The sequence below is a fragment of the Paramisgurnus dabryanus genome, chromosome 14 (genome assembly GCF_030506205.2).
Source record: "Paramisgurnus dabryanus chromosome 14, PD_genome_1.1, whole genome shotgun sequence".
In the NCBI taxonomy this organism is placed as follows: domain Eukaryota; kingdom Metazoa; phylum Chordata; class Actinopteri; order Cypriniformes; family Cobitidae; genus Paramisgurnus; species Paramisgurnus dabryanus.
Genome location: NC_133350.1, coordinates 33819591 through 33834562, shown reverse-complemented (window position 1 = coordinate 33834562; position 14972 = coordinate 33819591). Strand labels below are relative to the sequence as shown.

Below are 14972 nucleotides of genomic sequence, written 5' to 3'. Positions count from 1 at the left end.
ACAACACTTCATTATGTTTTATTCAATGTAGGAAACCAAAAATTAACCTCAACCCCTCAGTAATGTGTATACATGACATATAAATGACATTTATATATACAACAGTGAAGTTTAACATCTGAATATTAATTTATATTAGCTTAAGTCAACATTGAACATTGAAAATAAGGGAAATGTCCCGGTTTACTCGCCCAAAATACGGGAAAATTTCAACATCTTTCTGTTGCTATCCCTCTGCTGACAGCAAAAAATACAAAAACTGCTGCATTAACTAAGCTAGTTGTGAAGCTAGGTCATACGTGACTTTGCTTACAGATTGGCGTGAAATCGTACTCTCACAACAACCACGCTGTTATCTTAAAAAGGCTCTTTATTCACTCTTTTTTCATATGGATCCAAACTGTTAATAGTCCCTGCTTCCATATTTAACGTATCCTAGTAAATTCCACATCCTTTTCCGGATTCTAACATCTTTTTTCTTTCTTTTAATTCTCCCAACTCTGCTGCTTCTCCTCGTTCGACTTGCTGTATGTTTACATTCGCGAGGCTATCAATATGGCCGCCACGTCCCAGAATGCAACGTGGCGCCCAAGCCCTATAAGCTGGTCTTTTAGCCTGGTCAAGCTGGTGTATGTAGCATATTTTATTATGATGTGATAGCAGCACTGTACCAGTTTTTGGGTTTTTTTTTTTTTTCGTTTAATACTTTACCTTTACTTTTAGTAAAAGTTATTTTGCTGTATTTTCTCTGACCGCATGTGTTTTCTTTTAGGGTGGCATGTATGTCTTCCAGCTCTTTGACGCATATGCAGCCAGTGGCATGTGTCTGTTATTTGTGGCCATCTTTGAGTCCATCTGTATCGGCTGGATCTATGGTGAGAGAATCTGTACCACTCAGTATGAATATATTATATTTCATTACTAAACATCTCAAGTCTAGACACATTTACGTCTCACACTTTGTGATGTGTAATGTCTCACATTTTTGCTGCACTTTTACATTATTTATTGTGTCTTTTAAATACATTTCTTATTTATTTATTTTTTTTACTTTTAATATGCCTGTTACTAATCTATCTTTTCTTCTCTTAAGCCAGAAATGTTAGGCTGTACATATTGCAATTATAAAATGGTAATTGATACAGATATGTCAAGTTATTGAGAAACTGTGTGGATTCTGTCACGTACAGTACATGTTACTGTTTGGGCTATTTTAAATGAATAACCTCGGCTGTGACCACTGTTATTATTGAGTTTTACATCAGCTGTGCTATCAGTCATATTCCTGTAGCTGTTATGCCACCTGCTGGTGAGAGTCAGAGAGTGCATTTAATGAATCATTATAAATCATACAGTGTTTTACAGTCAGTGTCAGTGTAAAGGTTGCTAGTACATGCATGTTTGAAATTTGTTTTTCAGACACTGGAAGACTTGTTAGTAAACGTTGAGATTTGATGATCAACTGTGTTTAATCTCATTGTATAATCAGGTAGCGACAGGTTTTATTTGAACATTGAAGACATGATTGGATTCAAGCCCATCTTCTTCATCAAATGGTGCTGGAAGTTTTTCACTCCTGGCATCTGCACTGTAAGAATTTATTATTTCATGATTAATATTACCATAATACCAGAATATATTTTCTAATAATTCTGTCATTTAAATAAAAAAATATATATTTCTGTTATAAGCCAAACATCCACATCCACTTCATTTTTTAAGTTAACATTAGGATTTGGTATGAATGGATAAATTAATAAATAACAAACTTCAGTAACCTTTCTTTGGGATCATCTCTTTATACATCATGGTAAATGGTGTAAGCAGATGTATGAATGCCATCTCTGTACTTTCAGGGGATCTTTCTGTTCTTCTTGATCAAATACAAGCCTCTGAAGTATAATAATGTGTACACATATCCAGACTGGGGTTATGGCATCGGATGGATGATGGCTTTGTCCTCAATGGTGTGCATCCCTGTGGGAATCTTATATCAGATCTGGAAAACGAAGGGAACCTTCCGTGAGGTAAAAGCATCTTAAAGTTTTAATGAATCTGAATCTGATGTGCTTTATGATACAGGTTCTCAAACATCTTTATTTGATTGTTTTCCAAAGGTTTTAAAATATGTGTTATTTTTTTAACCTTCTATGATCATACCCATGTTCTTAGGTTAAATAACCTAAAACTATACAGTATGTATGTTTTGCTTTATCTTAAAGAAAAATAGACATGCATGATCAAATATAGAATGTTAAAGGCGGGGTGCATAATTTTTGAAAAACACTTTGGAGAATGGAGTCGGGCAGACTACCAAAACACACTTGTAGCCAATCAGCAGTAAAGTTCGTGTCTACTAAACGACCTGGTTTGCGTATGTGTCGGGCAGGTCTATCAAAAGAAGGTTCAGATTCTGTTAGGGTAGGGGCGTGTTTGTTTAGGTAATTTTAAATGTCAACACTGGCTTTCAGATATCATTTTTAAGCCGTATGTGGCTTAAAAATATTGTTGTGACGTATTGTGTACACTGTAACACAGAAGGTTAATGTCAGGTTACAGTTTCATTTATTGTTTGTTAAGTCATCAAGCTCTCTGCTGCGCGTTTCTACACCAACGTTTTTTCCTTTTAAATTGGAAAACCAAAATCGGGAATCAAGTTGTTTCCTGACTGTTGTTTACAAATAGGAGAACAAAAAATTGGAAAAGTTGATTGATTGTTTTCAATTTTCTTATTTTTTAATTAAAGGGGGCATCTGCAGGATTGACTACCGCATAACTGAGGCTATGTCCACACGAAGCCGGTGCATTCCCTATCCGATAATTTTTTTCCTTGCTCTAAAAAAATAATCCGTAAACACGAAACCACTGAAACCGACTGAAAGCGGTGTAGTATATATGCCGGACCAGTATGTAATTCTGCCACAACAATCACGTGTGTTTCAAGTTTAATACAACCTTTAGTTCCACTAATAAACATTATAAATTCATGTTTTTAAAACAGGAAAAAACACGTTAATATGCATAAATGTTATATTGTGTTGTGTAATAAAATAAAAATGAAAATAACAAACTCTATTGGAATTTAAATAATATAGCCTTGTTTCCCGATATTTTGGGGTATACAGTATAAGCAGCAATTAAAATATTCGATATAAAATGTTATAACTTTTTATTTTTTACATTTGTGCTTATCAAATTCACCATCTAATTCACTTCATTCGCGATTAAAAACAAGGAAACACAGCGCACACGTCACTACGGCCAGCAGCCGGTGTCCGGCTTGACGGCTCCGTCTTCAGTTCCTTCCTCAACTGCAAGCAGCAAACCTCGACATTCGGTCTGCGCAGCGCCAGATGATCTTGAACACACCTCATAATAGCAGAGAGGGACAAAAAGCACTAACCTAACAACGCGTTTCCTCAACGCGTTTTCGTTCAGAACACGTGACCCAGCTGAAACGGACAAGGAGATCAGTGAGTACATAACGGCTACCATAGTTGCAACATGCATTTGGAAAGGCGAGGCGCTAGAGAGCACTGTTCGTTTGAATGCAAAATACAATTTCACCACTAGATGGGGTAAATCCTACTTCTTGTCCCTTAAAATCTATTAATCTACAGGTTGTATGTGTTACTTATGTTGGCAGGGTTGGAAATCTTTTTTTAGATGGCTTAAATACTGTATATGCTGCTTTGGTTAATTTGATTATTTTTTTATCTATTTGTTTTTATCCTTTTTTCTTGGAAAAGTTGACCTAGGCACCAGAGATACAAATTAGTTTAAACTATACTCACAATGTGCAATACATATGAAGGTAATTTAGCGCCTAAAAGATTTGCATGCGCAGGATAAAATTTGTAAGAATGTACTTGACATTGCAAGCGTAAAATAAATTTGCATGTGCAAAAACAGTTTTGTAAAGGTGTAAATCAAGTTGCAAGCATAAGAAAACAAGTTTTGCAACATTCTACTGTTAATCGTAAGTGTAATTCATGTCTTTTAAAACTGAAACTTCATATTTACGCAAATAAGTATGAACTGTATGCATCTGACCTCAGTTTTTCCGCGCTTACACTTTTGGCACGGTTTTTGCGATGAAATACTGCCAAAAGCATTGCAAGTTTGCAAACAGTGGTGTGCAATGAAAAACACACGTTCATGAATGGCAAATATGAATTAATCGCGCAGAATCTGTCTCTGTGTGTAAAATAAACCAGTTGTATATGACTTGTTGCATACGAAGGGAAAACTATTTCCTGAAATAACCCGACATCTACTGGTCCCTCTGCGCTTGCAGTTTTGTCACGATTCTCTCACTGATTTGAGTTTGCAAGCGCAGGTGGGAAGGCGGGGCTAAGAAATGAGGCTTCTAATTAGGGCCCGAGCACCGAGGAGCAGGCCAGAATGGCCTGCACCGTAGGTGCAAAGCCCTATTGTTTTTGCTCAGATTCTTCTGCTTTTTCTTCTCTGAAATGAATCGCATTTTTGAGGGCCTAAACATGCTCGAAAACTCATTTAACTTTGCACACGCGTCAGAAGTGACAAAAATTTACATGTGGTATAGACGTCAGAAGTGGGCGTGTAGAAATGGCTCGATAGCGCCACCTGCAAAATTTTAAAAGAACAACCCTCCCGCTACGAAAAACGTACAGATACGAAATTTGGTTGGATCATCTATCACCCCAAGACCTACAAAAAAGTCCCTTTGAACCAGGCTCTAAAACCCACAGGAAGTGGGCCATTTTGAATTTTCTCTGTGATTTCTGTGCAAATTTTGGCATTTCCAAGCTTCGTACTTTAACGAACTCCTCCTAGAGATTTAATGCGATCATCATCATATTTGGTCAGTATCATCTAAAGGCCTTTGCGATGTTAAATTGCGGAGCTTTTGACTTTTTGTTGGAGGGCGTGTCCGTGGCGGCCTGACAAATTTCAGCGTTTTCGCCATGAAAAAGGATGTTGTTCTAACTCAGGCATACAATGTCCAATCTGACCCACGCTTTACATGTTTGATAAGAGTCCTGGCCTGAACACATTTCCATGCCAAAATTCAGCTTCAGTCATAGCGCCACCTAGAGGTAGCAGGAAATGCCATGTTTTACGCCATGATTTACTGCTCTTAGTGATTGAATCAAATCATCATCATATCTGGTCAGACTGATCTTAAGCCCTTTGCGATGATAAATTGCAAAGATCTTGACTTTTCATTGAAGGGCGTTTCCGTGGCGGCCTGGCAAAGAGTGATGTTTCGCAATGAAACATGAAGTTGTCCTGGCCTGAACACATCAATATAACAACAATCAGTTACAGTCACAGCACCACCTGCTGCACACAAGAGGTGTGGCACATCAAAGTTCCTTTAAATATCCACCTATATTTACCCACTTAAATTTACCCACCTGGTTCAATGCTTTACTAAGGCCATAGGGTGGCGGTGCAAATGCTTGCGAGGGTCCTTCCATCGCTGCTTGCAGCTTTAATGACTCATTGTTTTTTCTATTCTGATTGGTTCAATAATCCCAGGGGTTCTCTTAGTATTTTCCAAGAGGCTGCAGGAATACTACTATAATGACTTAATACATAAACCTTTGAGCTGGCTGACATGTGTTGATTCTGAATTTTAAGCTGGTGTTTTGTAATATATAATAATGTAATATATATATATATATATAAATAAGAATATATATAAAATATATAAAAAGTCAATTTTAGTTATGTAGCGTTTTTAACAATTTTTCATCATACCAAAGCAGCTTAAAATAAAATAGAAACAAAGAAAACAGAGAAAGAACATCAAAGCATGGTAGTTTTTAATTATATAGACTAGGATGGAGTATTTGGTGCTACATTGAGTCATTTCTATTTAACTTGCTGGAACCTGCAAGAACCCTGGAATGAATGAATCCATAGACCACCACACATATACACCTGAAAGTGTGCATGTGCAGAAAGCGAACCCAGGGACGAGCACGTACGACGGCCTTACGTAAACATATCACCAGAATGATTGACAACTGAGATGACCAATAGTCTTGATTCAATTCAATTCAATTCAATTTTATTTATATAGCGCTTTTCACAAAAGTCAATTGTTTCAAAGCAGCTTTACATAAATAGAAGCAGTGAAAAGCACAGAAAAACGACAGATGGCACAACAAAATACATGATAGCATAAGCAGTTAAATTTGCTGCGGCTATGACTCAATATTATAAGTGCACGTATTACTAAAGCAACGTCTAGAAGAGGAAGCTAGGTAAAGCCCAAAAAGGCTGCCTCCCCGGGGTGAAAAACCCCCTAGGAGAAAAAAAACCCCGGGCTTTTATCCGAGGAAAAATAAGTCCTAGGAGGGAAAAACTAGGGATGCACCAAAATGAAAATTCTTGGCCGAAACCGAAAATGAGGAAACCAAGGCCGAAAAACCGAAACCGAAACACCGAAATAAATTATTATGCCAATTATTAGTACAAATGCATTTATGGCTATCACTGTGTACTACCTTTACTAGGGGTGTGTGACAGATCACAGAACTCACGGTTCAGATCACATTACAGTTTTTGAGGCACGGATCGGATTATTTTTCAGATCAGCAAAAAGGGGGTGGGGAAAATCTAATAACAAATAAAGAAATTACAAACATTTATAAAAAAGAACAAAGCTGCACATTAATAAGGGCTAACATTAGCATTAGGTACAGAAATCGAATTAAATGAGTCATAACACTGTCTTTAATGTATAAATTAAATATATTATTATTTTTAGAGTTATTTGTCTCTTTGTTAGACTTAAGTAATTGAGGTGTCTCTTTAAATAAGCAGAGACTGGTTTATGACTGTAATCTATACATACACTTAAGACATAAACAAATGTTTTTATTAGAAAAAGAATACTTTGGAGATAATTTTGTTTATATGTGCCCTGTCAATAACAGAAAGATTTTACGTTCGCTTGTTTGCGTCTCACTCGTGTGTGCACTATTGAGGGCACTTAAACGCGCGCGCACACAGAGAACGAAGGCGAATCCCAAACAGCGCAGCATAAAAACGTTACGTTGTTTTTCATTGCTTTGTTCGGCACATGTTAATGGACTATACAGTATGAGACACATTTGCGCGACTCTCTCTAAAGTTTACACCTCAAGAGTTCTGATCTTTGAAGGGCGTACTCACTAGGGCTGTGTATCGCCAACAATTCCCCGATACGATACGCATCCCGATACAAGGGTCCCGATACGATGCGCATCACAATACAAGACTATTTTGAATTACATTTTTGTTCAGAATTTAGTAACATTATTATTATTATTTTTTTTTTATTATTATTTGTTTATTGTACATTGAATAAGCAGTGTTGTTACAGTTGTGTTTTTGCCATTCATTTATTAGCTATTAGAAATATTTAAAATCCCAGAGTTAATACTTAACTTATGTTTTTTTAAAAGCAGTTTAACAAAGATGGTGCCTTACTCTTGTCTCTCATTATTCTACATCTATGAATATATCTATAAACATGCAGTCAGACTTAATACTATTTAATAGAAATCAGATTATTAATGTGACAGTTATAGTTTGAAGTAGCTCAGTATCTCTTCTCTAGACGTACACTTTTCACATGCAGATCTTTGTCGTGTTTCTTCTCAAATGCGTCAGTACTGTTTTATAAGAGCATGTCTAATAAAGCCCTTTGTAGTAGTATAGGCTAATATATCTACGCTTTCATACTGAACTCATTGACTTTAATTCGCGCATGAGAGAGAGAGCGCGAATACGCGGCTCACTATGCAGACACGTGCGCCAGCGAGACAGACACGCAAAGTGAAAGTATACCCCGGCACCTTTAACTCTACGTACTCCGCGGGACACATGCGTCCTTTCCATATGGATCACGGATCAACAGCAATTTGTCACGTTACTTTCAAAAGTACATCCGAATCGATACGGAAGGTGCTGTATCGATGCGCGCATCGTCAGGCGTCCATGACGATGTATCGTCGTATCGATATTTTGAACACAGCACTAGTACTCACTGTGATGATCACGTCTGGACCGGACACAACCGCATGTGCCTCTGTGCGTACTTTAGCGCCTTTTTGCGGTTAAATACATCCACGCCGCATACATGTTGCTTCAGACAAGCACGTGCAGGGCGCGGTTTCTGTTTGCGTCATCACAACATTTCGGCCGTATTGTTTCAGAACATTCGGTGCATCCCTAGGAAAAACCCTTGGGAGAACGGATAAGGAGATTAAGCGGTTCTGCCGGTGATCGTTGGTCAGGCATCAGCTGGGCGTCACATTGAAGGACGGCCAGTAGATCAGAGGTGTGCCGACTTTCACATCTACCGGGACTGGATCTGTTTGTCTCGTTGTCCTCAGGTCAAGGACGAGACAGGGAGAGAAAAACAAAATCGTATTAGTGTAGCGGCCGTTCATATGTATTGAAGTGTCACACAGTGATGTGGTTTAACTCGGCTTAGTTCCAGACAGACTAACTATTGCGGCATAATTATATTATCCACAGTTGAGGATTTACCAAATTGGGGGCCCAATGTGAGGGTATATATGGTAAATAAGGGTCACCTTCCGGTCTTTAAGAGAAAATGAAACCTGACAACCCGTTTGACTAAGGCCTAAAGCCCCACTGTCGTCGTTAATGCAGGTTCAGTGGCAAATGGGTATGTATGGCATACTATTCACAAGACACACGAAAGCGCGAAAAACGCAACCCGACCATTAGGGGTGGCACGGTTCACAAAACCCTCGGTTCGGTTCGTATCACGGTTCTATGGTCACGGTTCTCGGTTCAGTACGGTTCTTGTTGTTATTTTTTATTGTTAATGTATTAATTATCCATAATTTAGGATACAGTATTAAAAAAAAGTTATATCATGTAATCATGCACAAACTGAATTTGACTTTAAGCACATTATTGGGACCATCCCTGAGGAAAGCCAGATGCGGTTTTGATAGAGCAAGAGGGAAGACATTGATGATTTCAACATGCTTTTCATTTATTTGGCAAAAAAGAGAATGTGTATTGCCATCTACATGAACTTTATGTGCATTTTTAGCACACAAAGATAACTTGCATTTATTAAAATGCCAACTTCAGTGTAGCTCTTAGGTTTATCACTGAGAGGCTGCTTTAATACTGAGAGTATATGTGGACGAGAGAGAAACATAACCTTTACACCTGTAATATTTACATATGTCTCTTTTGTCCACTTTTGACCACTTCTGTCCTGATTACTTTGAGGGGCAATTTCTAAAATAAGATCGCGCAACTTTCACACGCTAGCAAAATGAAACTACGCGGAAATCAGCCGCTTTAATTTTATCAATGAAAGGCTAAAAATAGCGCTGAATACGAAAAGACGTAAAACAGTGTTCAGTACCTCAGATAAATGGTCGGAGAGAAGGCGGTCTCCTGTGGCTGTTCGAGCACATTAAACCCATAGACTGCAGTTCAATCTATTGTTTTATTTCCGCTGTCATCATGGGTAACATGAAATAAAAATATGTTTCCACACACCAAACTTATACGACGCTGGCGCATCCTCCAACTGCGGGCAGACTTCCTTTTCTCTCCCACTTGCCATTTCTACACGCAACATAACCTGCAGTATTTATACTCCAAACCAGTCACCTATTCTTTCGCGCGAAAGGGAAACACGCAATCTGAGGTCACATACAGGGCATGAGACTACATTGTGCATGCCATGAACCGTTGAACCGTGCGGTACACACGCGCTCCGAACCAAGACAAGCGAACCGAACGGTTCGGATTTTTTTCATGGACCGTGCCACCCCTACCGACCATACATACCAACCCGTTTGACTAAGGCTGGAGGCCCCACTGTCGTCGTTAATGCAGGTTCAGTGGCAAACGGGTCGGTATGGCATACTATTCACAAGACACACGAAAGCACCAAAATCGCAACCCAACCATACGTGCCAAACCGTTTGACTAAGGCCGGAAGCCCCACTGTCGTCGTTAATGCAGGTTCAGTGGCAAACGGTGGCAAACTATTTAATGCAATTCATTTTAAGTATTGATGCAGAAAAGGTTATTTATTTATTTATTTGGTTGGTCTGTGTTATGACCGTGAGTGCTTTGTTCTGTGAAAATAACTATTGCGAGTTAAGAACCTTTACTAGACAAATTACGCGAATGCTTTGTTGAAGAGAAAAGTTTTAAGTCTAGATTTAAAATGATCGACTGTGTCTGATTCTCGGACATCGGTTGGTAAATCATTCCAGAGCTTAGGGGCTAAGTAGGAAAAGGATCTTCCACTTTTAGACACTTTTGATAGTCTAGGGATAATCAATAGACCAGAATTTTGCGACCGTAGTGTGCGTGATGGATTGTATTCTGATAGTAATTTTCTAAGATATGAGGGTGCTAAGCCATTTAAGGCTTTGTAGGTGATTAGTGATATTTTAAATTGGATGCGATATTTAACTGGTAGCCAGTGTAAAGATGCCAGAATTGGGCTTATGTGGTCATACTTCTTAGATCGAGTAAGTACCCTTGCAGAAGCGTTTTGAACTAGCTGAAGCTTGTTGACCTGATTTAAATGGCATCCCCCGAGTAGCGAGTTACAATAGTCTATTCTAGAGGTCATAAAAGCATGAATAAGCTTCTCTGCGTCAGATGTAGACAGTATATGGCGTATTTTAGAGATATTTCTAAGATGGAAGAATGCTGTGCGGCAGACGTTGGCGATATGACTATCAAAGGATAAGTTGCTGTCGAACATCACACCTAAGTTCCTAACCGTGGAAGATGGCACCACAGTACAGCCATCTATGTGCAATTTGTAATCTGACATATTATGTTTGTAGCGATTTGGTTCAATAATAAGTATCTCTGTCTTATTGGAGTTGAGCTTAAGAAAGTTATGTGCCATCCAGTCACTCACATCGCTAATGCAGTCTTTTAGCTCAGAAAATGTGTGTTTCGCTGGGATGCGAGGAAATGTAAAGCTGGGTATCATCCGCATAGCAGTGAAAACTTATGTTATGTTTCCTGATAATGTCTCCTAGGGGTAACATGTATAACGAGAACAGGATAGGACCTAAAACTGATCCCTGCGGTACACCGTATTTAACCAGGGAGTGATATGACTCTTCCTCATTTACATAAATAAAGTGATAGCGATTGGTTAGATATGACCTAAACCAGGCTAGCGCCTGAGCACTGATACCAACATAGTTTTCTAGTCTATTGAGTAAGATTGTGTGATCTATTGTGTCAAAGGCTGCACTAAGGTCTTGTAATATAAGAATTGAGATTTCACCACGATCGGATGTTAATAGGAGGTCATTTGTAACTCTAAGCAACGCTGTCTCTGTGCTATGGTGGGGCCTGAATCCTGATTGGAACTTTTCATATGTACTATTATTTGTCAAGAATGTGCGTAACTGGCTTTCCACTACCTTTTCTAATATTTTCGAAAGAAAAGGGAGATTTGAGATTGGTCTAAAGTTATTAAGTTCTCCTTGGTCAAGCTGTGGTTTTTTAATCAGCGGCTTAATAACTGCTAGTTTGAAAGCTGTTGGAACGTATCCTATTTCTAGCGATGAGTTAAAGATATTTAGAACCGGGGTTGACACTACAGGGAATACCTCTTTAAGTAGTTTTGTGGGAACGGGGTCTAATATACAAGATGATGATTTGGATGATGTGACTAGTTTAGAGAGCTCATCTATTGTAGTAGGTTTAAATGAATCAAGATATTCGTATGGTAGTCTAGTGTTAAGTGAACTAATGGGTAGAGTGGTGGCTGCCTGGGTAGCTACGATGTTTTCCCTAATAGCCGAAATTTTGTTAGAAAAGAAGTTCATGAAGTCGTTACTATTGTGTTGAAGTTTACTATTGGTTTCTGTTTGTTCTTTGTTTGTAGTCAGTTTCGCAACTGTGCTAAAGAGGAAACGAGGGTTATTATGATTCTCATTTATAAGCTTGCTAAGATATGTAGATCTGGTGGTTTTAATAGCCTATCTGTAGTGTTTAACACTCTGCTGCACGCCATACTTCTAACTTTGTGTTTCTATAATTTCTTTCCATTTTTCTAGCTGCCTTTTTAAGGGCTGCGGTGTGATGGTCATACCATGGAGTTGGCGGTTTTTCTTTGAATCTGTTTTTTCGAATGGGAGCAACGGCATCCAATGTGTTAGAACAGACATTGTTTAGGTTTTCAATTACAATATCTAGATTGTCACAGTTATCTGCTACATGTTTCATTTGGGACAGGTCTGGAAGAGTGCTAATAAAGCTATCTTTAGTGGTGGAAATTATTGTTCTGGCTAGTCGGTAGCATGTTGTGGATTGAGTGATCCTATCTAGAAGTACAGTGTATGTCACAAGGTAATGGTCAGAAACTGCATTACTCTGAGGTGATATTTCGACGTCATTAATATTGAGTCCGGGTGACAGAATTAAGTCTAATGTGTGCTTACGAGTATGCGTTGGCCCTGTCACGTTTTGTCTAATATTGAGAGAATTTAGAACATCTATAAACGCACGTCCTAATGCGTCTTTTGGGTTATCCACATGGACATTAAAATCACCAACAATAAGAGCTTTATCTACAGTGACTACAAGCTCAGATAGGAAATCTGCTATTTCTTTAAGGAAATCTGCATGGTGGCGCTGTGATCTATAGATGATCCACCCGGAAAAATAAAATCTTCCGCTATACATTTAAAGTGCCCTTGTAGTCGATTCTTTTATCAGTTAAAACTTATAATGGCATATGTAAAAGTTAATCCTGTGACAGTCATTTCTTCATTCATGAAAAAAACATTCAAATCCTAATCATGTATATTCTCAGAATCCCTTCTGTTACACATGTTAGTATAGTGCTGTACTTTAAGAAAAAATTAATCTGTGTATGACAAAAGTGCTTTTTAAGCAAACTCATGCTGCATATTATTATATGATTTTAGAGAATCAAAAAGCTGACCACGCCCAGCCCCGACCTGAAAATGAGGGGCCGTCTCGGGTCCAGGGGTCCATGTGCTATCAATGACGCTGATGCCAAAATGAGAGCGGATGGCAAGATCTCTACCATCACAGAGAAGGAGACACATTTCTAAACCCAAGACACGGACATCACCGACACAAGACACCGAAAAATGATGTTTGCCTTTATTTTTAAAAAGAGAGAAACCTATTATCAAATTTGTAGTCTTGGTTGTTTTGCACAAACAGGTAACACATCACACTTTAATGTCATGATTGTATGGGTATCTAAATCTAGATGAGAATGTCTTTACATCGTGTCTCTCTTTGTCACGTTAGTCAATTCTGTACCTCTAGAAAGATGCCAAGGTATAACTGGCTGTGAAATGGTTTTGCGCATTGACTCTTGGCCCTGTGCGGATTACTGTAGTGTACTTTTCTAATGGGTAGAAGATGTTTTGAGGACCACTCCAAATGTTGGCTGTATGTTTGTAGAAGAGGCTCAGTGTGTTGTCGAATAAGCTGTAAATCTCCGTCTAGCAGCGTCTTACGCGCCTCGAATTCTGGCCCATTTCACACCTATTAAAATGAGTTTAATTGAAGCTGACAGACCAAACACAGATTTCAGAGTAGTGGTCCAGAGAGTGGACAGTACATGAACTTTCACAGTATCACTGTGATGTTTTTGTGATGTTTAAGGGCAGTCTGATGGTTGAAGAAATGCAGATGAAGATTTGGTTTGTATGTTGGGAAAACATCAAATGGAAAGTTCATCCAAGGATGAAAATTCTGTAATTTTCTAGTTTTAGTTTTTGGATCTGTTAAGTTCCAAAGTAAAACACAATAAAAGTTTTTATAAAAATTTATTACAACAATCTGCAGTTGTTTTTATGTTAATTCAGGAACAGACTGATCAATGCTGTGGACCAAATTATCAATGAATTCAAATAAAACAAAGTTTGCATTTTACCCAAGTGTAAATCATTTTCATTTCTAAACAGAATTTTCATTTTTGGGTGAGTATTAGATATGTGCTGTAATAGATATCTGATGTGGAAAGATTGATGCAATGCAATGTGTAACAGGACACTATATTTTGGCCTAAGAGAAAGTAACAGAATTATAATGGAGCAACCGAATCTGTATTTTTGAAATTTATTAAGCTGTAAAAAAGTGCTTGACCCTTGAAATTCAGTATTCAACACTCATGCAACTGAAATCTTTATTGTAGTGTTACAATCACAAGCACTGTTGTGTTCAGTGTAGTTTCCTCAGGATGTAGCGCTGGCCCTTTCGCACATGTACGCAATCTTTGGTCTGGTCTGATCCATCGTTGCATCGTCAGTTTGTGCAAATAAACTTGTTTATGTTATAATATCCTGTTAACTTTTCAGATATATGTATATTTTTACAATATCTTTAGTTTTTTTTGTGTGTGTACTCTTTCTTGATGAAAAACATTGTTTCTCTGAGGACTTTTGATAAGTCATTCAACAATAAAAAAAAGTTCCAGCCGTATAATGGATTTGTAATATTGCTGTATACACAGATTTTGGTATTCACAGAACATAAGAATTGTCTGCTTACTCATTTTTAAAAATAAAAGGTAAAAAGAAATTCTGTGGTTCTCTAATTTATTTTAGCTAGAGTTTAAAGGGAAGCCTTTTCTATTAATTGACAAGGTAACTCGTCAATGTCGGGGAAAGAGTTAAGGAAAATGTATAAGATGATATGATGCATTTAAAGTTATTATCTGGGATGATATAGCTGGAGTAAACTAAAAAGTATATTACAACAAAAAAGGCAGATTGAGTGATCAGTGAGACCTTGGATTATAGTAATATTACATTTAGTCATTTAGCAGACACTTTTATCCAAAGCGACCATAACAATAGAAGCATTTAGAGCAATAACAGCAATACATATGTGCACAAGAACTAGTCTCTTCAAACCTAACAGTATACAAAGCCAAGGGGTTTTTTTTAGAACATAAAAGAAAAAGATAGAAG

The 14972-nt window shown here is 37.9% G+C and overlaps 1 protein-coding gene across 1 annotated transcript in view; it reads left to right on the top strand.

The window, feature by feature from the left end:
* Positions 1–14580, top strand: part of slc6a11b (solute carrier family 6 member 11b) — a 41305-nt gene extending 26725 nt beyond the window's left edge. Inside the window, exons 12-15 of the mRNA XM_065265936.2 lie at positions 773–875; positions 1490–1590; positions 1857–2027; positions 12948–14580. Coding sequence (XP_065122008.1) covers positions 773–875; positions 1490–1590; positions 1857–2027; positions 12948–13097 — 525 coding nt within the window. The 3' untranslated portion in view covers positions 13098–14580. The remainder of the gene's footprint in view (positions 1–772; positions 876–1489; positions 1591–1856; positions 2028–12947) is intronic.
* The last annotated feature ends 392 nt before the right edge of the window (positions 14581–14972 follow it).